Genomic DNA, 24,812 nt, shown 5'->3' with positions numbered 1-24,812 from the left:
GGCTGCCCCTGAGGCCTCCAGGCGATGTGGGAACACTGAGCCCGAGACCAGCAGGCACATCAGGCGGGAGTCCAGCTCTGAGCCGGACTGAGGGCCTCTGAGGCCGGCACTGCCTGGTGGGCCCCTCTCAGCCCAGCTGGGACTGCCGGGGAGGCAGGAAAGGAAACGGAGAGAGGATAGGTGAGGGCTCTGGGTCAGAGGCAGGGCAAAGGGGCCGGAAGGAGGCAGGAGTGACGCTCGTGCCAGCCCCTCTGCCCTGCACTCTCTCTCCCCTCCAGACTGGGCATCCGGCAGCTGCAGCTGGTGCGGGGGCCTCACAGGATCCTGCTGACAGCCCAGGAGCTGGCCTTCATCCATCCACCTCTGAGCAGTCAGGTGGGTGGGCCAGGCGCTGGGCTGGGTGCGCACTCAGGGGACTGAGGCCCCGGCTCAGCTTTTGACCGTGTCTGCCCCCTCCAGAGGCTGCATATGGACAGGGATAGTGGGAGTGAATCAAGAAGTGCGGCAGATGGTGGGAGCCTGAGGTCGGTGGCCCAGGGGTCAGCCAGGAGCCCCCAGGAGCCTACCAACGTGGCCCTGTACCAGGTGGGAGCCTCTGCCACGCCCATGCCCAGACCTGGGGATGGGAGAAGCCTCTCGGGTCCCTATGCCCCACCCTAATCACTGAATGGGAAACTGAGACCTGAAGAAGGGCAGTGACTTTCCTGGGTCCCCTAGCAAGTGGGCGTCAGGGGTAGCACTGGGAAGCAGGACTCCCAGCTCCCGTCCAGCATGGCTGGGGATCTGACCAGCCACGTGGGCAACAGCTAGTTCCTGGGCACTGTCAGCGGTGGGTCCACCCCAGGGCTCTCTCAGCACCGGGGCCAGCCCAGGCCGCACGCCTGCCTGCTCCGGTGACTGCCAGTGAGATCCTGGTCCCTGAGACCCTGACTTGTGGGGGCAGCACCAGCCCAGGACAGCCACTCCTTCTTCCAGCTGGCAGGGAGGCTGGGAGGTCAGAGGTTAGATTGGGAGATTCTGAGGTCGCTGAGGACACTAGTATTTCTCAGGTGCTGTGTCCTGAAAGGCAGCAGCTCACTGAGGCTCCGCTTCCCTCTCCCTGGCTCATGCTCCACGAGCGGCTAATGGTTTCTGCAGGAAGGAACATGTGGCTCTTGCTCCTTTTCTACCTTCTCCTTGGGGAATTCCATCCCTTTTTCTTTTCTGCTGAAAGGAGGCTTTAAAGATGCACAAAGCACTTTTGTTTGCTTCTCCAAGTTGGCCCTCAGGCTGCCACTGAGGTTGAGGAGGCAGGAAGGCCTTGCTGAGAGGGAGAGAGGTCTGAGGGGACAGCTCTGGGCGGAGGCCTCTGCCTCTGCCCCTGCCCTGGAGTCCCTGGGTCACAGAGCCCCTCACTTCCAGGGTTTGGGGTGTCTGAGGCCCTGCAGAGTAAAACTGACCTTGGGGCCAGGCGCTAACGCCTTGATATCCGCCATCTCGTCAGCCTTGCCTGGGGGTGGGCATCAGAATTGAAACGTGAAGCTCAGAGATCTGCAGTCACCTGCCCAAGGTCACAGGGCTTGAAAGTGGTGGAGTTAGGACAGGAACTTGAGTCTGTGAGCCAAGCCGGGCCCCCGGCTCTTCCCCAGGGCCACAGCCAAAGTCCAACTTTTGTGAGCACACAGAAAGAACACATTTATGGGGGAAAGCTCAGGCTGAGAGAGGCTGAGGGTCTGCCCGAGGTCACACAGCTGGGAACTAGCTGCAGCTGAATTCGTGTTCCTCCTTGAGCAGGGGGAGTGGGTGCGGCTGAAGACGTTTGAAGCTGGCACGGCCCCGGAGCTGCGGCCCAGCTGCCTCCGCCTCCTGAGAAAGGTAGGGCTGCAGAGGGCCTGGAGTGGGGCTGGGGACGGGGTGCCGTCAGGAGGCCCTGTTGGTCTGGAAGGAAGTCCTCCTATTAGCATGATCGCCACCACATTGCCAACACGTCCATCTCAGTTATACACCCTCACCGTCACCATCACACACCAGCATCCCAAAGTCATGTCACCACCTTCATGTGATCATCGCCATGACCACCAGGGCCACGTTCCCATCAGTATCACCACCTGTGTGCATTCAGCACCGTCAAAGGGCCTCATCCTGTGGCCATCCCTCCACCCACCCACCCGTTTATTCACTATTTACTGAGCACCAACTCTGCCAAGCTGTCTTCTGGGTTTGGAGGATACAGCCATGGAGAATAGGCAGGATCCCTTCCAGCCACTTATCATCATTAATCACATAAGTCCCTTCACCCCTGAGATTGTCACCACCCTGAGAGGCTGGGGGATGGAGGATGAGCCCAGGATCTGAGTCAGGAAGAGCCCAGGTGGAATCCTGCCCTCACGGGACACTTAGCTTTCTTGTAGAATGAAGCTAATAAAACCACCCCAGGGGAGCTCCGAGGATGGGAGAGAATCTATGAAAAAACCTAGGAATGTCCTGCCAAGTGGTGCAGCTTTGATAAATTGTGAATTTTATTATTATTCCCAACATCTGAAATTAGGTTTGTAGAGACTAAGTGACTGGAGGTTAGGCATTTCAGTGGGCATCTTGTAGCCAATGTGCATAGATGTCTCCTAGAAGAAAAGGCTCGATGATGGTCAAATGAGTTTGGAAATCGCTTGAGTGAGCGATAGGCCTTCTCAGGATTCCTAACATGCTGTTCTTGCTATCTATGCCTGTTAACAATTTACCCCCAAATATACTGGCTTAAAGCAGCCACTAAAATACTCCCTCAAATTATTTTATAATATCTTACAATTTTTTGGGTAGGAAATTTGGGCAGGGCTCGGCTAAACAATTTTTCTAGGGCCTCTCCATGTGGTCTCTCTAGCATGGTGACTCTGGGTAGAGGGACTTCTTGTGGCCACTCAGGGCTCCAACAGACAGGAAATAGAAGCTGTCAGTCTTCTGAGACCCAGACCTGAAACTCCCCGGACCACTGCCACCATGTCCTATTGGTCCCAGTGTCACAGAGCCCGCTCAGACTCAAGGGGAGGGCACAGAGGCCCCTACCTCTTGATGGCAGGGATGTCAAAGGATCTGAGGCCATTCTTACCTCCCCACATCTATAATAATAAAAGCATAATATGCTAATTAGACCGACAGCCGAACAACCTTCTGGATGTCCTTCCAGACGACCTTCTGGACAAAGCCAGGGCTGTGAGGGCCAAGCCCCTTGCACGAATTTCGTGCATCGGGCCTCTAGTATGTTAATATGTGTGTGAATCTCTAAGGGGGAGAGTGTTCAGCTCCCCCTCTCTTAGTTAAATGAGTTTGGAAATCGCTTGAGTGAGCGATAGGCCTTCTCAGGATTCCTAACATGCTGTTCTTGCTATCTATGCCTGTGTAACAATTAACCCTGAACTGTGTTTGTGAAGAGGGACTTCCTAGGCAAGGGTTCCACCTTTTTTGCTTGAGCAAATGCTAGCCTCGCAGGTTGGGTTCAAGCTCTCTGGCCTGTTGGGCAGCCACCAAGGAGGCTGCTTTCTGCTCGGCCCAGGGCCCCTCTGCACCTTTTCTTCTCCTTATCGGTCACTGAGTCTTGGGGTTTTCAGGTTCATGGTGCCACTTAGGCTGGGAAACAGGCTTAGATCCCTGTACCATGGAACTGGTTACAGCTCATTCACTTATTCATCTATTGTGTTTTCACTCACTTACTCATCCATCCATCCATCCATCCATCCATCCATCCATCCATCCGTCCAGCCATCCACCCACCCACCCACCCATTCATTTATCCTCTGCTTATCATGCATCCATCATCCATCTGTCCATCCACCATGTCTGATGCCTCTCTGTGCTCAGCCCTGTGCTGATGTACTGAGAGTCCGGGTGTGGATTTCACCTGGCCCAACCCCCAGGGGCTCCACAATGCTCATTTCCCTGGCAGATGCGAGAGCTGCGGCATGAGAACGTTGCCACCTGCCTAGGGTTCTTCGTGGCCCCTGGGGTGAGTGCCCTGGTGCTGGAGCACTGTGCCCGGGGCAGCCTGGAGGACCTGCTGCGGAATGAGGCTCTGCGGCTGGACTGGACCTTCCAGGCCTCCCTGCTGCTGGATTTGATTCGTGTGAGAACCTCCCCTGGGCCTGGAACTGGGGGTGGGGTGGGGTAGAGAGCAATGAGGAAGGGAGGGAGACAAGATGCTCAGACTTCCCAGTCCCGGGCTCTCTTCAGTTTGTCTGAGACGAGTCTGAATAGTGTGGCAAAGGGCGAGGAAGGCAGGAAGGGTTTCTGGGGTCTGTGGGAATTCTGAGAGGACCAGAGTCCCCTTCGCTCGCCACAGGCCTAATGGACCCCCATTCTGTCCACCCCAGGGCGTGCGGTATCTGCACCATCAGCATTTCCCGCACGGCCGCCTCAAGTCCCGAAACTGTGTGGTGGATGAGCGCTTTGTGCTGAAGGTCACTGACCACGGCTACGCGGGGCTCCTGGACGCTCGGCGGGCTCCCTGCCCGCGGCCCGCCCCGGAAGGTCAGCTCACGGGTGGGCAGTTGGTTCTGAGGCCGCTGTTTAAATCGGGTGCTTGTGAGGCAGGGGAGAGGGCGAGCTCTCCAGTGCTCCAGCCTCCGTGTCGGGTGCCCTGGCGGCTGTCATCCCTGAGCCTCGGGCCCCTCACTGCGAATGGGGAGGAACCCAGCTCCTCCCACGGCTGACGGGGGAAGGCGGTGACACCCCATGTGGGAAATGCTGCCCAGCTCAGCCCAGCTTGGGTGGTTCGAGGGGACATGGTGGGGCCCCGCCCTGTGATTGCAGACCTGCTGTGGACAGCTCCGGAGCTGCTGCGGGGGCCCCGGGGGCCCGGGCGAGGCACCCTCCCAGGAGACGTCTTCAGTGTCGGCATTATCCTGCAGGAGGTTCTGACTCGAGGCCCACCCTACGGCTCCTCGGGGCTCTCGGCAGAAGGTACAGCATCCTCCTCCCCCCGTGGTCAGGGAGCTCCGTGACATCACGAAATTCGGGCCTGAAAAGAACCACACAGACACACTTGCCTGTTTGGCCACCAAGCGTTGGGTTTCTTTGGCTTAAGCCAGGCAGCCTTCAGCAACTCTGCCAACATGGCAGCTGACCGGTTCCAGGCCTAAAGACACTGGTTTCTGGGTGAAAGCCCCACCCCTTCCAGCCTCTCCCAGGTCATTGCCGAGTGTACAGATGCTCAGGCGGAGCACCCCACTGCTCAGCACAGACATTGTGTCATTACTGACCTCGGTTCTTCCCCAGCTGTAGCATTTCCTTACTGTGTGGCCTTTCACAAATCACTCACCCTCTCTGAGCTCAGCTATCTCCCCTTTAAAACGGGAATCAAACTTAAGATGTGCCACACACAGCTGGCCCCTGTCTGCTGTGGCCAGGCTGCTCGGTCTTGGGGGCTTGGTTCTCTGCTGGGAGTGGGGGGGGGGGGCTCCTTCCAGAGCATCTCTGTGCCCACACTTTGGGCTGTACAGGAGAGTCACCACACCTTCCCCACTGTCTCCTGGTCTGAGACATTTTCTCTCCTCCGACCCCAGTGCCAGGGCCCAACTTCAGAAATGTTTCCTCTCCTCCCGTGTTCTCTGTCAGGGCTGCCTGGACTCCAGGCTGCTCTTCCAGTTGTCCCCCAGCTGCCTCCACCCAGTCCCAGGGGCCCGTCCCCACAGGGACCCTGGCATCTCAGCCCGAAGTGCAGGGCAGTGGTGGAGCCGAACCCACCATCCCGTGTCCTCTCCCCCCGCCTCCAGTGGATAATCTGTGACTCACAAGGAGGCCGGCCGCTTCCTTTCTCCACCAAAGCGCTGCTCAGTGAATAATGAGCATTCCGGGCCCCAAATTTATGAGGTGGAGGAATGGGAAGGAGGGGGGGTTCATCAGGCCATTTGTTCAACATTCCTCAGCTGTCCCTCCACCCCCCATCCCATCTGCACTGATAGAGGGAAGACCAGCCAGATGGGGCCCCCCAAGCCGTGCTGCCAGTGCAGGACCCTTCCGGCCGGGGCTCCATCTGCCTTAGGCACAGGGACCAGGCTTGGAACCCCATGGCCACCCTTGGGTTGGGCTGTGAGACCGGGGTCTGCTACTTCCTGGGGTACTTTTCCTGATCATAGGGAGTAAAATGTTAAGCGCACAGGCATACAGTGTTAGGGGTCACCCACCTAAGCCCAGCTCCACACCAAGTCACCTCATGACTTGGAGTAAATCCCTTTCAGACTCTGAGCCTCAGTTTCTTCCTCTGTAAAATGGGAGCGTCATGCCTGCCTCCCAGAGTAGCTGTGAGGATTCGGTGAAATACTTTAGACAAAGTGCCTGGCTCCCAGTAAAAATCGGCCTGGGTAATTTCAGAGTTGTGCTAATGAGGCTGTCAGGTTCTCTCCCGATTCTTCCACTTGGACACAGACCCTGTTAGAAATAGCATCTTTTTAAGGTCCTGTATGTGTAAGGCGCTTGGGAGGTGGGTAAGTGCACTCTTTCCAGAGATAGTTAAGTGAGGCTGAGAGAGGAGACTTCTCAGTGGGAAGCAGTGGGTCTGGGATTTGGGCAAAAGTTCCCTGACCCACGCTCAGTGCTTTTGCCCTAAAATCTCTCGGTGTCACCCACGGAGCATCTCCCCACGGAGCTGGATGTGCAGCAGGGCCCGTCAATCGTGGTGACGCATGGGGTGAGGACAGCGGGCCTGCCCAGTGCGGGAACACGAGACCCCGCCAGGGGTTCCCAGCAGGTTCGCCTTGGGACTCCATTCCAGTGTCAGGAAAGGCTGGAGCCTCACATGCTACTATTTGACTTTTAATATCCGCCGGCTGAGAGAATACCCAAAGACAAGATCTGCTCTGAACTCAGCAGCACTTTGAAGTGGATTTGTACTTGAGTCATCACAGCACCAGCTGAATACTTTTGAAAACGTGTTGTACATGTGCGCGCGACGCATTATTGGTTCCATCTGTTCACACCCCTTTGTGAGCTCATCCTGCTTCCACACCCTGCGCTCAGAGGCCCTCGGGTCTGAGGCCGCAGGCTGGGAACCTCTGGGCGGAAGGAGGAAATCGCGCAGGTCACGAGGGGATCCGGCCGGTTCTGGAGTCTACTTTTAAGCGGCCCTGTGGCCATGGGCAACTTAGGAACCTCAGTTTCCCTGCCTGTAAAATGGGACAGTGAAGCAGGCACTACCCCCAACAAGGAGGCCAACAAAGAGATGGGGAGGGGAGTGAAATCCAGAAAGACGCTCCTCCTCACTGGCTCCCAGGATGCCCTCGTCCCACCAGGAGAGGAGGGTCTCCGCAGAGGAGATTAATCAGCGCTGCCTGGAAACAGCCCTCGCAGGTCTGTGCTGTTCTTACGCCCCTGTTGCCGGTGAGGAAACTGAGGCTCAGAGAGGTGATGTAACTTGTAGAGAACGTAAACGGATAATGTCGATGCTCCCTCCTGCTCCGCTGGAAGCCTGAACGTGTGCCCAGCCCCTCTTGCTCCTCTCAGCTCCCCGGGCTGCCCAGCAGCTTCCTGAGGCTCTTTCCACGCATCGTCAGGTGGAGAAACCAAGGCACCGAGTGATGCCAACAGGCAGAGCCAGAGCTAGAACACCGATCCATCTGACCTCAACTTAGTCTGGCGGCCTTATCTCATGGAGGGGGACAGTAAGGTCCACGGCAGGGCCGTCTTGGGAAAATGATGATGATGACGGTGGTGATGATGATGAAGATACTGATCAGACAGTTTTGCTTTGCACTTGTGAGGAGTTGGCACCAGAGGGTCTCCAGGAGGCAGGGCTGGTGAAAAGAGCCGGGTGGCCATCACTGGCACCAGAGCAGCAACACTTGATTCAGCATCTGGGGGTGGGGAGAGCCTGCTGGGTGCCAGGCACCTAACCTCTACCATGGCGTCCCTCAGCACCCCTCTCAAGAAAGCAGTTTATTAAGCTCATTTCCCAGATGGGGAGACGGAGGCTCAGAGACGTCACCGCCTTGTCCACCATCTCACAGACCAAGGATTTAAAGCCCACCCTGAAGTAGACCCTTTCTCAGAGACCTTGCCCCTAGCCACACCCAGGGTGGACCCAGGAAAGAGTCCGGAGTCCACCGACTACCATGCCTTGGGGCCCAGAGCAGGGGCCAAGGAGCACCTTCAAGGCCCGATTCTACCCCCCACCCCTCAGGCCTACCCTGCTCTTCCTTTCAGGCCCCCAGGCCCCTCCCACAGCCCTCCTGGGGGACCTTGGAGCCACCACCACATGGTGTTCATTGCAGAAATCATCAGGAAGGTGACATCGCCCCCTCCCCTGTGCCGGCCGCTGGTGTCCCCTGACCACGGGCCGCCCGAGTGCATCCAGCTGATGGAGCAGTGCTGGGAGGAGGCTCCGGAGGACAGACCCAGCCTGGATCAGATCTACACCCAGGTTAGTGCTCCCGGGAGGAGCCGAGTGCTCACAAGAAATGGCTGATCAATGCACCTCACTTTGCCCAGTGGGAACCCCACACTATCCCTGGGGCCTAGAAAGGGGGCAACAGGCCAGCACAGTAACCCTGAGGGGCCTGAGGTACAGCCTCTGAGGCCTTCCTGAGCGCCACGCCCCACACTGTGCTCCGCTTACTTCATTTAATCCTCGTTATCATTCTTCATCATTCTCCGAAGAAGCATTGTTATTATCTGGGCTTCACAGAGAGAAACAGAGGCACAGAAAGGTGAGGGGACTTTCCCAAGGTAACTGAGGGAGTGACAGCTGGCCTGGAGTCCAAGCCCAGGTTCGTCTGTCTGCAGACCTGCCACTGGGAACCCCGACCCTATACTGGGCCTCCTGGCACTGGGGCAGAGAGGCTGTTGGTGGCTGTGGTGGCAGCACTGGCTCCCTGCGGAGTGAGTGGGGGATGTGAGGGGCACTGGGGCCCCCAGGCCTGCCCTGGGGACTGCAGAAGGAGGGGTGAGGCAAGTCTGTACGAGCCTGTGGGGCAGTGGAGTGTGTGGGCCTGCCTGCACCAGCTAATGGCTCCCACGGGGCCAACCCATCAAGCCTGAGGTGAGACCTTTGTGCCTCTCCTTCCCACCCCACCCCCTCTCCAGCCGCAGCAGAACACTGTCCAGGAGAGGCTGTGAGGTTGTTGACCGTACGGTTTGTAACCACACATGGATGTCCTCACAGGAGATCTAAGGGAGGTACTTCTCTCTGCTCAGGGCCAGCAGTAGGTGTGTTTCTCTTGAGAAACTAGTTTAATGCCCCATTGTCTCGTGGACTCCACGGATCATACAATCTATATTTCCCTCTTTGCCTTGTCGCTAGGAAGCTCATATCTAAACTTGGGACCAAATTCTAGTGCGCATTTTGCACACAGATCTCAATACTAGATTAGCTTAAAAAGAATTTTATTCTTCTTTGTTCCCAGTGTCCTTATATATTTATTATTTTATTTTGTGGCATTGCTTTATTTTTCTTAGTAGAAACAGATTATTATATAAATAAGCTACATATATTCTTTCTACCTACCTATCTGCCATGTATTTATCCACTTATCCATTCATACATCATATCCACCCATCCATCTAGTATCCATCCATCCATCCATCCATCTATCCGTCCATCATCCATCTTTGAGAAGAACAAGGAGCGCCTTTTCCGCAGGGTTGTTGTAAGAACCAATGCAGTAGGGCCAGCGTTTGTTAACGGTAGTGCCGTGCTGAGCCTGGGCTCCTTTGCAAAGTCCTTTCTGCCCACCTCACACAGAACTAACCCAGCCGCCTCCCAGCCGTCTGTGTTTTCCCTCAGAGGAGCTGCCACCCCCTGTCTATTCCATATCTGGTCCCCACTGGTCCGTTTCCTCCAGGCAGGGACTGTGTCTGGCTCATTCCTGTGAACCAGACTGTGAACAAGCTGCGGGCTGAGTGTGTTGCCCTCCGTGGATGAGTTGGGAATTTTATTCCATCTTCAGTTCAAAAGCATCAACCACGGCAAGAAGACCAGCGTTGCCGACTCCATGCTGCGGAGGTTGGAGAAGTATTCCCAGAACCTGGAGGGCCTGATCCGGGCGCGGACTGAGGAGCTGGAGCTGGAGAGACAGAAGACGGAACGGCTGCTCTCTCAGATGCTCCCGCCGTGAGTGGGCCCTTAGGACCCGGTTGTGCTTCTAGCTGCGGTGGCTCTGAGCCTGGGACGGGAACATAGTAGGTGCTCAGTAAACCTGGGTTCCATGAATTCATTCAATCCATTCATTGTTTATTTATCCAACAGATGTTCTCAGAGCCCTTACATGTGCTAGGCACTGTGCGGGGCATGCGGGTTTGGAATTTCTGCTGCCTCGCTAGCTCTCTTTGGAGCCAAGGAGAGGGTATAATGTCCCCTGTCTCACTTCAGAAAAAGTAATGTCCAGAGAGGGACAGGCAGTCGCTGGAGGGCAGCCAGAACATCAGCAGACCTGTCCCAGATCTCCTAACCCTCAACGCAGGATTTCCTCCAAAATATCCCCCCTACTTCTTACCTCCAGACGGTGGGAAGGGAATCCTTCTACCCTGTGACTCTGATCCGTCCCATCCCTCCAGGTCTGTGGCCGAAGCTCTGAAAACTGGGGCGACTGTGGAGCCAGAGTACTTTGACCACGTTACCATATACTTCAGTGACATCGTGGGATTCACCACCATCTCAGCCCTGAGTGAGCCCATGGAGGTGGTGGGCCTGCTCAATGACCTCTACACGCTGTTCGATGCCGTTCTGGGCAGCCATGACGTGTACAAGGTGAGAGAGTACCAGGAGGCTGGCATTCCATCTCTCCTTCCTTTGCCACTATGTTGATGTCACACATTTACTTCCAGTCATTTCTTCATGTGTTTTTATCAGGTTGCTAATGCTGCGTAACAAATAACCCCCCCAAATCCAGGCATGTGAAACGATAAGTATTTATTGTTGCTCACAGGCCTATAGGTGAGCTGGAAAGTTCTCTGGACTCAGCTAGACTCAGTCATACATCTGTGTCAGCTATGGATGAGACAGGAAGCGCTGTTGATCTTGGTTGGGCTCTCTCACATCTCTGGAGCCTTGGCTGGGACAGCTCAGTTCTGGTCCACATGGTCTCTCAGCCTCCAGCAGGCTAGCTGGGCAAGGGCAGACGAGGAGTCAGCTCCTGTGCCTGCCCTCAGGGAGCACTTGATGCTGTAGGTAAACGATGAAGTCAACCCACAGCGAAAGTGATGATCAGGGAGGCAGTGAAGGCTGAGAAGGCTTCCAGCCAGCCAGGGAGAGACATGCAGAACAAAGAGCAAGACAGGCTTCCTGGAGGAGGGGCTGCCTTCCTACCTTTGCTCACTCTGGGTGTGGTGGCTCCCCGTCAGCAAGGGGGGAATGTGTACTACAGCTTGAGGCTTAAGAGAGTGGGCCTGGTGAGCGTGAAGGATGCTGACTGGGTTGTGATGGCTGGATATGAAGGGGGTCTGTGGTGGGAGTAAGTGGATGGGTGGGGGCCCTGGGGAGGGCAGCGGGGGCCTTAGCAGACCTGTCAAGACCCTTCATGATCTGTGCACCCCTTGATCCTGGCTTCAAATCCCAGCCTGGCCCCCAGCTTCATGTGGCTTTGGGCAAATGGCTTCCCCTCTCTGGGCCCCTGCTCTTTATCTGTAAAACAGAAATAATGACTCCAGTCCCAGAAAGGTGGGTGGGAGGAGGGCAGGGATTTACAGATAATGGTTGGGTCCTACCGCCCTGTAGAAGGGCCCTGTAAACTGGGGAGAGAGTCCTGCCCCTCTGGGCCTGCTGTGGGGACTTTCCTACCCCAACCCTGCCCTTTATTCTGATCCAGTTGCTGGGGGTCATGGGTCAGCTTCAGACAGGGCAGAGGAGGTGGGGAGGGAGGTTCCAGGAAAGGGCCATACTCAAGCTCCACTGGCCCTAGCTTTCGATTGTGACTCCCCAGCCCCTTCCAGCCACAGCCCTTCAAGGACACAGCGACAGGACAGGAAGGCCTTGGGGCTGAAGCCAGAGTGGAAAGGCTGCTTGGACAGGAAGCTTCAGGGGAGAGAACTAAGTGCTTGGGGTGCCAGGCAGTCTGCTGACAGCATTATGTACAGTATCCCAGACAACAATGACCAGCACTTATTGAGTGCTCGCTGTATACGGGACACTATTCTAAGTACTTTATATGCATTAATCCATTTAACCATCATCATAATCTGTGAGGTAGGTACTGGTACTCATTTTCCTATTTTATAAATGAGGAAAATGAGATGATTAAATGGCTTGCCTAGTTACATATTCCCAGTGGCATATGACCCTGAAATTTGAACCTGGGTATTCTAGTCCCCAAACCCCCTTTTAGTGGGGCTCCCATCCCCGTGATATGGATGTCCTCAGGCTAAAGCCGCAGGTTCCTGGTGGCCCACAAGGTCCTGCGGGAGCTGATCTGCCCACCTCCCCGGCTGCATCTCTGGTCACTCCACCTCCACAGCCCTCTATATTCCTCACGCATGCTTTGCTGTCTCTAGCCACTAGGCCAGTGGTCGGCAAACTCATTAGTCAACAGAGCCAAATATCAACAGTACAACGATTGAAATTTCTTTTGAGAGCCAAATTTTTTAAACTTAAGCTATATAGGTAGGTACACTGTTATTAACTTAATTAGGGTACTTCTACGGCTTAGGAAGAGCCACACTCAAGGGGCCAAAGAGCTGCATGTGGCTCGAGAGCCGCAGTTTGCCGACCACGGCACTAGGCCTTTGCACATGCTGTTCCCTCGCCCCAGAACGCTGCTCTCCCTCCTCTTTGCCTGGCTCCCTCTGGTCATCCTGGTCTCGGGTTAGCTTCCTTGTCATTCAGACATGGTTAGGAGCTCCTGTGTGACGCTCTCATAACTACCCTTGTACAACAGCCACACTTCATGGTTCCAACCTAAACCCCTCTGATCCCAGTGCCTGGCAATGCCCAGCACATGCCAGGCCCTCAGGAAATATGTGTTAGCTGGATGAGTTGCTCATGGAGGCCCGGAGGAGAAGTGACTTGCCCGAGGTCACGCAGCTGGTAGGTGGCAGAGCCAGGACAGGAATCTGCGATGTCCACCACCACCACCACCTGGCTCTGTCCACTGCACCTCACTGCCCAACCTGGATGCAGAGACCTGAGCCACGGACATTCCGAGGATGCAGCTTCCCTCCTGTTCCCTGTTCAGGACCCCACGCTCTGGCCCCAGTGGTGATTCTGAGGTGTCATCTCCTGTGTTGGCTGAATTCCCCTCTTGCCTCCAGAGCCACCCTGGCCCCATGGCCCCAGGGAAAGATTCCTCATCTCATCTGTCTGGCCTTGCTGAGCCCTGCAGCTTTGATCTGCCCTGAGTCACCCCTGGCCTGTCTCTTCCTCCCCTGCTAATCTCTTCTCACACATGTGTCCCTCCCAGCTCTGAATCATGCCTTCTGATCTACTCTGAACTCTGGCCAAGAGGTCTGCATCTTTCTGGCAGAGTGAAATGACATAAAACAAGGCCCGCACACCCCTCCAGATGTGGGGGACCAGGAGGCCCGTTCCTCACGATATACGAGCTCATCTCTCATCACTCACGCCATCTGCCTTGGTTTCCCCTCGCCCCCCAGCAGGATCTGGTTACGGCTCTTTAATCCGGTCTGAGTTGGGAGGCAGCCAGGCGATCATTTCCTGGTTCCATGGGGGTCTGTGATTCCCTCCCCACACTCGCTGAGCGAGCACTTTTATGGACAGAACTCCAGAGCAGAGCCCACGTGGGCTGCCCCAGGGGGTGAGTTTGGCCCCAGCCATACAGCCTGCCGAGTGACCCTGGACAAATCACTTCACCCCTCTGAGCCTCAAGCTCCCATTTATAAACAGACATGAAAGTGTCTACGGCTTACAGTTGTTCTGCGGACTAAGTTATGTCATTCATTCACCAGCACAATGAAGCCTGTAGCGCTGGAGGTGCAGCCCCTGAGGCCTCTCCCTGAAAGCACAGCCTGGGAACAGCGGCACCGGCACTGGTTAAGCATCTACTGAGGGCGGCCCTGCCTAGGGATTGTCACAGGCCCTCTCGTTTGATCCTTGCAGTGCTCCTCAGAGGGACGGGCCATTCTCCCTCCTGTACAGAAGAGAACTCAGGCTCAGAGAGGCACTCAGCAAGCCAGGGGTGGAGTTAGAATTTGCATCTGTTTGTTCGTATGGAAACCTTTGCTCTCATCTCTCCCCTGGCTGTATTCTGCCATCTTTAAAAGGACCACCACTACGTGCTCATGGCCCTCCCTTGCAGCCATGACCTAAGCTCCATCTAAGTCTTTGCGGGATGGTCTTTATGAGTCTGAGTTCCTAGAGAGCGAGCCCGTGCCTGGTCATCTTTCTGCCGCTGGGGCTGTAAGGTGATTGCTGATTTCACCACACTCTCCCTTCTGGTCAGCCGCAGGCAGGTGGAGGGCTAGAGGTCAGCTTTAGCGGTTTGGAGAATGTGGTCTGGATGTGTGGCCAACATGGGGCTTTCTACTGTTCCTCTTCCTCAGTCAGGGCCTTGGGTCACCCATCTGAGGCCATGCTGGTCCCCAGAGCAGGTGCACTGTCCCTGAGTCGCAGCTGCACACCTGGAGGGCTGGGGGGGGGGGGGGGGGGCGGGGGGGGGGAGGGGCCGTCAAGCAGCAGGTCTTCCGGGCTGCCTATGGGAGGCAGGACTCAGACACTGAGCTAACCAGGTGCAGGGCAGGACCAAAGGGAAATGCCACACAGCAAGCAGATCCTCACTCCTCAAAAGAATAGGTAGACTTTAAACTCCCTCCCGATTCTGAGATTCTGTGACTCTATCTTCTCCAAACTCATTAGCCAAGGAAATGCTGCTGCTGCTACTGATGAAGACTGAAGTCTCCATTTATTGAGCGTCCTTGATGAGCCTGACTCTTTAAACACTTTATCTTTATTGTGCATTCCACATGAGAGTAAACAGGCTCACAGAGGTGAAGGGGTCTGCCCAAGGTGAATAGCAGAACCAGGGTTTGAACCCACATCTATCCCATTCCAAAATCGACATCCTTTTTAGTACATGTTGGGAGGCCAATGGGGTTTGGAAAATAGGATAATATTCAATGTGCACGTGCTCTTCTCCAGACCAAGCCCTGATCTGCCGCCGTGGCGTCATGCAGAGGGGCACCCAGTCTGCCACCAAGGAGCTCATGGCCTGGAGTCAGAGGAGACAGGACAGGCCTGGTGTCCTGCCATTCAGACAAAGGCGATCTGAAACGTGCAGACCCAAGCGGTGCTAGCGTGTCTGGAGGGAGAGGCAGGCAGAGAGGGCCCTGAGGGCCACAGACCAGAGGGGTCGTCCTGGGCTCCCGAGAGGCGGCCTGGTGTGGGATGTGGACCAACCGGGGAGAGCGGGTTCTCGGGCTGCAGTGTGAAGGCTGTGACTTCTAGGTAGAGACCATCGGGGACGCCTACATGGTAGCATCGGGGCTACCCCGGCGCAACGGGAGCCGGCACGCGGCCGAGATTGCGAACATGGCCCTGGACATCCTCAGCTGCGTGGGCAACTTCCGGATGAGGCATGCGCCCGACGTGCCCATTTGCATCAGGGCTGGCCTGCACTCAGGTATGCGCTGGGGGCCGTGGGGGTGATGGGCCAGACAGTCTCCCAGCCCTGCCTGGGGTACTGGCCGAGGCAACCCCAATGACGTGCTTCTGGAATTCAGAGAGTCTAAAACTCTATAATAGAGAAAATTTACATTTCTTTTTTTCCCTTCTATTATTTTAAGGTTCTAGAACAGCGGTTCTCAGCCTGTGGGTCGCGACCCCTTTGGCGGTCGAACGACCCTTTCACAGGGGACACCTAAGACCATCCTGCATATCAGATATTTACATTACGATTCATAACAGTAGCAACATTATAGTTATGAAGTAGCAACGAAAATAATTTTATGGTTGGGGGTCACCACAACATGAGGAACTGTATTTAAAGAGCCAGAAGGTTGAGAACCAATGTTCTAGAATGTTATAAATCACAGAATCCATGTTTAGGTTCACACATTTTTTTTTTTTTTTTTTTTTTTTTGTCTCAGCATCTGTCAACAGCATCTAAGTCCATGCTGAGGAGCTGATAGTCTGATGGAAAAGGCAGGACAGAGACCTTCTGTGGTCATGCAAACAACTACATGTTTGCTGGGAAGGGTCTGGGAGAGACCTCAGAGCCTCTGACACCTCCTTCTCATGCCCCCATCCCTTCCTCCTTGGCACCTGCTGTTCCCTGCTGACTCATTCTCTCATCCCTCATCCGTCAAGACAGCTCATGCACCACCTCCTCTAGGAAGTCCTCCGGCCTGGGTCAGAGTTCCCCCTCTGGGTTGGCACAGTCCCGGTGCTTCCTTTTCACAGCATTGACCACAGTTCCTACATCGCCCCACACTGAGCTGGGAGCTCCCCGAGAGCAGAGTCTGGCTTCGATTGATCTGTGTCCCCCTATCCCCATCCCGGAGCTTGACACAGATGTCACCTCCTCTCCAGATAGCGTCATCCTTACCCGCCCTCCCCCAGCTGGAGCCCAGAATGCGGGGTGGGGACGACAGTCGAGGCAGGGAAGGGAAAGACTGTCGTAGGGACTTCTCTGTGGTCCAGGACCTGCTGGAGCTCACTGAGAGCATTTGGGTTCCAGGGCCCTGCGTGGCGGGGGTCGTGGGGCTCACCATGCCGTGGTACTGCCTCTTCGGGGACACCGTTAACACTGCATCTCGGATGGAGTCCACGGGGCTGCGTGAGTGTCCCCTATTTCTATCCTGCCAGGCAAGGGCTCTGCCTCAATGACCACTGCAGCCGGGCTGTTTGAAACATGCTTCGTAACCAAATCACCACGTGGTGGCAGCGTGCCCTCGTTGTTTGCAAAGCAGCTGTAAGGAGTGACGTACGTCACTGGTTCTTTTAACTTTTCACGAGGTTTTTGTGACGACTCATGAGAATATTAGCAGATAAAACAATGACTCAAGAGGTAGGAAACCTAGGCCCTAGCCCCGACTGCAACTGGTTTGCTTAGGGTCCTTGAGCAAAATGCTCTTCCTTTGGGTCTTGGTTTCCCCACTTTTACAGTGAGGAGACCCCCCTCTAATTGTTAAAATGCCATTTCAAGTTCTTGCTGGCAGCAGGGGCCACTCTGCTGGTTAGAGCAGCCCTGGCCTCTGCTTCCGGCCATACAGCCTGTGTGCGCCACACGGTCACAGTGCCCATCCTGCATAACCAGACATGGCGGCCCTACTGCGGAGGCCTGGTTTTGAAAGAGAAAAACTGCTCATATGCTCTGCCTCAGCTTCATCGACTTCCCTACATGTGGAAATTATGTTCTTAGAGGTTCTGACTTCATCTTGGGTTCCTCTTCACATTCAATCTATGTAATGTGCTTTGCTTCGAGGTCTCTAGTGTAGGGACCAACTACCCACGAAGGGACAAAAGAGCCAGGCAAAGGGTATCGCAGGAATCAGAATTGTGGGTATTACAGGCTAGAACAGGCACTCAATGATTTCACCAAACACTAGGTATGCTGCCACCAGGTGGTGACATGAATTCCTACCTTTCTTCTCAGCATACAGAATTCATGTCAGCAGAAGCACTGTCCAGACACTGCTCAGCCTGGACGAGGGCTACAAAATTGACATCAGAGGCCAGACCGAGCTGAAGGTAAGAAACTATTTCCATGAATTGGTGAGAATAGTTCCCAAAGGTCCAGTTTCTGTGGGCAGCAGGTGGGAGTCTCATCTGACGGATGTGGCTGAAGGAAATGCCTGCCTGGTGTTGGGACGGGGCTGATCACCTTCACATGTTCTCTCCACTCCCCAAATTCTAAGGAAACATTTCTTCCTTGAGCCACCCCCTCATTTGTCTCCTCATGAGAAGGACTAGAGCAAAGAAGTTATTTCTATAGATGATCTACCTGGGGGGCATGCTGATACACAGCATACATTTACATATTATTACTCACAGCAATAATGAAAGGGGGGGTGTCACTGTCCCCATTTGTAGTTGAGGAAATTAAATGAGAGAGCCAAAGGGACTTGTCCAAAGTCTCACAGCTTGGATGCCAGGTCTGGTGGCTGAAAGCCAGTGCTTTCTCCATAGCACTGTTGGGCTCCTACTCATCCCTCAGAACCCTAACATAGACATCACCTCTCACTGAAGCCTGCCCTGATCCAGGAACACTCTTCTTCCTTTCCCCAGCAGTAACTAACAGGCCTTGTCTGTGCACCCACCAGTCTAAAGACCAGCCCTCTGCTGTTGTGGGTGTGATATTGTGTTGTACTTGCCCATGAGCACCTCAAAGGCAGAGACAGCTCTGTAACCTCTGCATTCTTTTATAATGTAATGTTCATGAAATGGTACAGCATTCCTATGAATGATTTTTCTTCCTACCCCACCTCCTCTTTTCCCCAATTCCTTGGCTAGAGTCAGGCCTGGTAGGGAGACTAGAGCAGCCTAGGCATTTAAACCGCCAGGGCTGCGACCAGGCCTCAGAATTTGGGTGCTCCAGGGGATTCGCTGCATTATGCTGTGGAATGTTAGAGTAGGAGGGTGCAGCTCAGAGAGGGGCAGTGACTTGTCCATGGTCACACAGCCTGAGGGGGCTGACAATGTGGAATCCTTTGCCCTGGAGGCTGAGGTGATGATGGGAGAGTGAGCTGGAGTAAGTCAGGGCAGATGTGTCTTGTTTGGTGGAATGGGCACTGGGTGTCCTGAGGAATAGAGGCACTGATGATAGAAGGGGACGCCGAGAGGGAATACGGAGGGCAGCAAGCCACCCTCAGGTTCTTCAGGCTGGCCTGGGGGCTCCAGGGGGCAATATCCTTCTCTGTGCCAGGGTGGGGTATGGAACTTCTAGACCAGCCCTGACCCCAGTGCTCCTCATGCCCCCTCCTAACCTCCAGGCAGCGGCAACCCCATTTCAGGGGAGGCCACCAAGTCCTTCAGTAGTTGGGGGAGAATCCCAGGTCCTAGAAGCCTGGCATCTTAGCATTCCAGATCTGCTGGGTCATAGAATTCACGATTTATCATTTATTTTTCTGACAGATAAATATTAACTCATTTCATCCACACAGCAACTTTATGAGGTATTAGGGCAGTGATGGCGAACCTTTTGAGCTCAGTGTGTCAGCGTTTTGAAAAACCCTAACTTAACTCTGGTGCCGTGTCACATATAGAAATTTTTTGATATTTGCAACCATAGTAAAACAAAGACTTATATTTTTGATATTTATTTTATATATTTAAATGCCATTTAACAAAGAAAAATCAACCAAAAAAATGAGTTCGCGTGTCACCTGTGACACGCGAGTCATGGGTTTTCCATCACTGTATTAGGGCAACCGAGGCACAGAGAGGTGAAGTAAGTCGGCCAATGTCACACAGCTAGCAAGTGAAAGAGCCAGGATTTGGACCCAGACGGTCTGCCTCCAGGCTCCAGGCTGCTGGGAGGGGTGCCTCTCTCTGCCTTGCTCTCTGCTTGAGGAGGTGGCTCAGCCCTCTTTCCGGTCTTTTCCAGGGCAAGGGCGTGGAGGAGACCTATTGGCTGACAGGGAAGGCAGGCTTCCCCAGACCCCTCCCCACACCTCTGGACATCAAACCTGAGTGAGTAAGAGGAATTTCCCCAGAAGCTTGGCCTTTTTGTGTGCGAACTTTGGTATTTGTTACTTTTCTGATCATTGAGGTCTTACCCGTGTCGTGTGTAAAACTTGGAAAATACAGAATTCTTTAACGATTACATCATCGCCATCTTCCCACTCCTGAGAGACAGCACTGCTAGCAGGTAGGCGCAGTCCTGCTGCCTGTATCTGAGGCGCTCGTGGCGGAGGAGATCACGCTGCCTCGGTGACTCCTCACTCGGATCTGTGCTCTCAGCTCACGCCCCCAGGTCCTCTGTGTGGGTCAGAGCACTTTACAAACACACTCGTGATGACAGCCTCCGGAGGGCCGCCTGTGGGGGCGCCACAATTAGCTCAACCTTTCTCTGGTCGCTGGGCATGGAGAATCTCCCCGTGCTGAGCTGGGCACAGGCAGTGCGCTGGGCACTTGTCACCATTCAGATGATTTCTGAGGAGACTGGAGGGCAAGGTCACAGGGGCTGCCAATTGCTGAGAATTACAGTTTCCTATAAACAAGAAGGTCCCCTGGGAGGATGAGTTGCAGGCAGCGGCATCTCCCGCTCTGAGAACCCCTCAGCCTCACCTGTCCTCACCCTGGGGGCCCACAGTCATCCCACCAGTGGGGAGGCTGAGCCTGGGGATGGGCAGAGCCGGCCAGGGTCCCCCAGCATGACCACATCACAGCTCCCCGACCAGTGTTTCCGTTGTCAGCACTTCCCGCTGGCTCCTCCGCCCTTCCAGGCGGCCCCTCCATCGCTCAAAGGGGAGGAATGTGTGGGACACACCTGGGCTTCCCGGGAGGGCCAGCACTCAGCAGCCCAGGGTGTGTGTCCTTCAAGCGGCCGGATGGGTGTGGACGGGGTGACTGGCAGGGAGCCGGCTGCAGCAGCCACTTCCTTTCCACCCTGCCCCTGCCGTCAGGGCACCCCCAGGCCTCTGGACCCCCAGGAACCAGAGGACAGGAACTGACCCCCTCCAACTCCCAGTGCCCTCCCCAGTGGGGTCCAGTGAGGCAGGGAAGGGGCAGGGCTTGGATGGGCACACGCTGACATATGCAGAAGCTGCCAGGTGTACAGAGCACAGATGTGCCCACTTTATAAGGGCACGCCAGCCTCCTGGGTGCAGTGCCAGCTTACGCTCACAGAGAGGCCTCCACGCCCGGGGCCTTCAGGCCTGCAGGACGTCTCTGTGGGGGCGGCTTGCTGGGGTGGCAGCGTGGTGTGAGGATGGCTCCGGGACTGAACTGTTTGTGTGGCCTGGGCAGGTCCCTGTCCTGGCTGTGCCATTCCATGTGCCACAGCAGCCTTGGCCGGTCCACCCCCCGGAGCGCGGTGTGGCCCTGTGTGCCCTTTCCCTACCCTCTAGGTCAGCGGTTCTCAACCTGTTGGTTGCGACCCCTTTGGGGGTGGAACGACCCTTTCACAGGGGTCGCCTAAGACCATCGGAAAACACATATATAATTACATATTGTTTTTGTGATGAATCACTATGCTTTAACTATGTTCAATTTGTAACAATGAAATTGGGGGTCACCACAACAGGAGGAACTGTATTAAAGGGTCGCGGCATTAGGAAGGTTGAGAACCACTGCTCTAGGTCCTCGAGTCCCACTCACCTCTCTGCCCCTCGAAGGGCAGGCTGTCCTCTGACCTCACAGGCCTCCGTTCCCACCCCGCTTCTCGCCTCCACTCGGAGCTGCACTTCTCAGAAGGCCCGTCTGCTGATGCCTCACTTCCTCACCTCCCACTCCCCGCCCAGCCCCCGCAGTCTGACTTCCACCCCCACCTGCCGGAACGCTCTGTGAAGGTCACCTGCACCCATGTCACTAGGTCTGTGGGCAGTTTTAGTTCTCACTGACATTTTCCCTTCCCCTCCCGCTTCCTAGAAACGAGCTCCGGCCTCCTCCGCACTCCGCTGTGCTCTGACCTCTGCAACTCATCCTCCCGGGCTCCTCACCTCTGCCCAGCCCTGAAATGCCCGGATGCACAGCCTCTTCCCTGGGGCTGTCTGTCCTTCCAGATCCGAGGACAGGGATAGCCCTCGTGGCCTCGGGCCCAGCGCCCCTCTGGGCTCCAGGACCAGGCAGCTCACTGCCCCTGGTTGATTCCTTCCAGAGCCCTCATGGCATCTCAGACCTCGGAGGTCCACCTGGCACTTGTGTGTGTGCATGTGTGCACAGTCACCTGACCAGCTGGGCCTCCTCCAGGATTCTCTTCTCCTGTTCGACCTTGCCATCCTCCCTCAGAAAGCCGGGCGACGTCCCGCTGTCCGGAGTCCTCAGCAATCCCACAGCTCTGCCTCCATCACACCCCCAACCTGCCAGCTCCCCACCTCCACGCCTCTCTTCTGGCCACCAGGGCTCCTCGCCATTTCCCCTCATCCACTGGCCCCTCCACCTGTCTCCCCCAGAGTGATCTTTTACAGAGAAAACAAATACGATCAATATAAAGGTTCCCTGTTTAACCCCCGGGGGCCTCCTACTCCTCTGAGGCTCAAACCTAGGAAGCTCCACTCCCTGCGGCCTGTGTCCCCCTTCACTTGCCTCATCTCACCTGCCACCTTCTGCTGCCAAGCCACCTGCTCCGGGCCTCCTCACTGTTCCTTAAACAACCCAGAGCTCTTCCCAGCCCAGGGCCTTGCTCTCACTGTCCCTGTCCCAGGAACGCCCTGGCCTGGTCCCTTCCTATCCTGCAGGTCTCAGCTCTGATGCTGCCTCCCGCATGAGACAGCTCTCATCACACAAGGCAAACAGAGCCCTGCTGTCGCCCTCTCCTCCATCCCCCAGCATTGTGTCCCATAGCACTCGGCACTCCCTGGTATTTCCTGTTGACATGTTCATGGAACTTTCCCCTGCATGGACCAGCCCGCAGGCCCTGCCCCCATGTGCCGGCACAGGCCCCAGTACCCGGTGCCCAGCTCTAGAGCTCCGGCCTTTCCCCTGGACAGGCAGGCTGGGCAGCCAGCTCCCAGCCCTCCCCGAGCCACCCTGACCAGGAGTGGGAACCAGCAGGTCTGGCAGCCACTTGTCATCCCGAGCTCCCTCAGCTGATGACTTTTCCATCCCGGACAGAAACTTTAGAAAGTGCCAGAAACGTTTCCATCTCCTGGGCTCAGGGAGGGAGGAGAGTAGAGATCATTCACCCAGGCCTCCCGGCAGGCAGGGGAGAACGCCACACCAACCTAGGCCCGCGGGCTCACACCCAGCACACACAGGAGACTGTGCACGCATGCGCACACACAAGTGCACACACATGTGCGTACACACGACGCTCATCGTGGGCATCGGGCACATACACGCATAGAAACACCACCGCATGCCCATCAGCCTGCTTGGAGATGAGATCACAGGCAGCCGCACAGACGGAATCTGCAGGAAGGGCTAGGATGCCAGTTGGATGGGAACTTGTCTTAAGAGTTGCATTTAGAAGGCAGTTACCAAACTGTACTAGAACTGCGTGCTACAGCTTGATTTTTTTAAAGTCAAATTTCCTAAAGCTGCTTTTATCTTCACGTTCTGTATTTGTCATATCTGCATACGTTATTCCTTCTTCTATTTGGGGGTGTTTAGGAGATTGATGGGATTAGGGGAAGGGGCGAAAGGCCCCTCCATGTCTTGGTGTGGCCACGCCCCAGGCAGCAGGGCCCATGCCTGCCGTTATGTGTCACAGAAACGGTCCATACAGAGGCCCCCTCTCTCCCCTCCGCTCCTGCTAACCAGGCTCAAAAGCATCCCCTGTCAGGTTGCTGTGAGTCACTCAGAGCCTTGCTCGCTTCTCTGTGCAAAGGCAATAACCCCGCTCTACCCTCCTGTAGGCACCTGCGGGAAGTGAACGAGAAAATGAGTGTGTGTGGAGTGGGGGTCCTGTGTCCCTGTCTGGACTCGCAAAATACCCAGAGAGTCACAGAGCCCCTCACCCTCTGGCCTCCCAAGGTCAGATCCCTAAGTAAGGGACAGAGCTGGGGCTGGCTCCCCGTCTCCTGGGAGGCCTCTGGACTGAAGCCACACGTACAGATGAGCCAGCAGCACTGCCCCTCTGAGCCTTGGTCCCCGAAAGGTCCAATGGGGAGGGCACTGGGGAGCCACGGCCGGGCCAGTGCAGGGACCAGGAGACCGCAAGGGAGGGAAAGGGCTCTTACTCCCTCGCTGTTGTTCTGGGTGGGCTTTCCTTATTCTTGTTTCTCCTCTTTCCCTAGGGATCCCTGGAAGGACCTCATAAACCAAGAAATCAGGGCGGCCTTTGCCAAAGTCCGTCAGTGCTCAGCTGGACCTTCGAGCTCAGGGAAGGCCTAGGCCGGGCCCTGAGGAGAGGGACAGCATGGGAGAGGGGCCTGCACCAGCCTAGACACCCCCAACCCCTCTCTCTGCCCCACTCCCCTCAAAGAATTCCCTTGCTGAGCCCCCTAGCAGCCAACTGGGTGCTCATTAGTAAGTGCCCTAGAGCGATATTAATTGATGTGTTCCAGTGTGAATCCTACGGGCAAACTTGACTCTTGACACAAAAGCAATAAAAACAAAAATATTCCCTTCCTTTCGGGCAGTGCTTTGTTCTCGACAAATGGTTTGAGTCTGAGAGCTCGTTATCACAGAGCTCATTATCCCTCACACCAGAATGCTGCCCCATGCGCAGCCACGGTGCCCAGGCGCACAGGGAGGAGGTCATTTCCCCGGTGGCATGAGCGGAAGCAGGACAGGTGCCAGGGACTGGAGCCAGGCAGGTGAGGCTCCAGGTTCAGCAGGGCCACCTCCTCACATTGCATCTCTTCTCCAGGTCTTTGCTTTGTCATCTCTCAAATGGGAGTTGTCAGGGCACACATGAGCCTTGTTCCTAACGCAGCTCTCGGCCCACAGCAAATGCTCAAAAAATGCTGCCTCCTTCCCTGCCTGTCTTCCCCAAGCCGGTCCAATCCTTAGGTCATCTGTGAGCACTGTGCCAGGAGTCCAGGCTTTGGTCATCTGTGAGCACTGTGCTGGGGAGGAATGGGGAGTGATAATGCCTTAATTCTTAGGAAAATGAGACTTCTGTTTTACAGAGAAAACAAACAAACCCACAGCCAGCTCATTAAACTGGCTTCCGACATCAAAGGGTGTTCACCAAAACCCGCAGGCAGACCAGGAACATGTGGAATTCATTTCCCTGGCGGGGGGAGAGGGCAGGGGGCCAGGGGACAGGTTCAGCCCTAAACAAACTGGTCCTTCTTCAAAAGACCCCTTGGGAGTTGTTGGGAAAATGTTCTGCCCACAGGCTGTGCTCACAGAGACC

At 55.5% G+C, this 24,812-nt stretch overlaps 1 protein-coding gene across 1 annotated transcript in view; it reads left to right on the top strand.

Moving 5' to 3' along the window:
• The window catches only part of LOC139018443 (guanylate cyclase D-like), a 34,924-nt gene extending 11,082 nt beyond the window's left edge, over nucleotides 1–23,842 (top strand). The window contains exons 6-19 of the mRNA XM_070427043.1: nucleotides 279–375; nucleotides 460–585; nucleotides 1,774–1,854; nucleotides 3,917–4,093; nucleotides 4,341–4,497; nucleotides 4,780–4,929; nucleotides 8,235–8,383; nucleotides 9,909–10,072; nucleotides 10,516–10,708; nucleotides 15,353–15,527; nucleotides 16,584–16,682; nucleotides 17,502–17,596; nucleotides 19,452–19,537; nucleotides 23,746–23,842. Coding sequence (XP_070283144.1) covers nucleotides 279–375; nucleotides 460–585; nucleotides 1,774–1,854; nucleotides 3,917–4,093; nucleotides 4,341–4,497; nucleotides 4,780–4,929; nucleotides 8,235–8,383; nucleotides 9,909–10,072; nucleotides 10,516–10,708; nucleotides 15,353–15,527; nucleotides 16,584–16,682; nucleotides 17,502–17,596; nucleotides 19,452–19,537; nucleotides 23,746–23,842 — 1,846 coding nt within the window. The remainder of the gene's footprint in view (nucleotides 1–278; nucleotides 376–459; nucleotides 586–1,773; nucleotides 1,855–3,916; nucleotides 4,094–4,340; nucleotides 4,498–4,779; nucleotides 4,930–8,234; nucleotides 8,384–9,908; nucleotides 10,073–10,515; nucleotides 10,709–15,352; nucleotides 15,528–16,583; nucleotides 16,683–17,501; nucleotides 17,597–19,451; nucleotides 19,538–23,745) is intronic.
• Nucleotides 23,843–24,812: the final 970 nt, after the last annotated feature.

Source organism: Myotis yumanensis, unplaced genomic scaffold, assembly GCF_028538775.1.
Source record: "Myotis yumanensis isolate MYYU_CA2020_CCGP unplaced genomic scaffold, mMyoYum1.0.hap1 SCAF_10, whole genome shotgun sequence".
NCBI classification, from domain to species: Eukaryota; Metazoa; Chordata; class Mammalia; order Chiroptera; family Vespertilionidae; genus Myotis; species Myotis yumanensis.
Note: the sequence above shows the minus strand (reverse complement) of the source record. Positions and strands in the feature narration are given on the sequence as shown.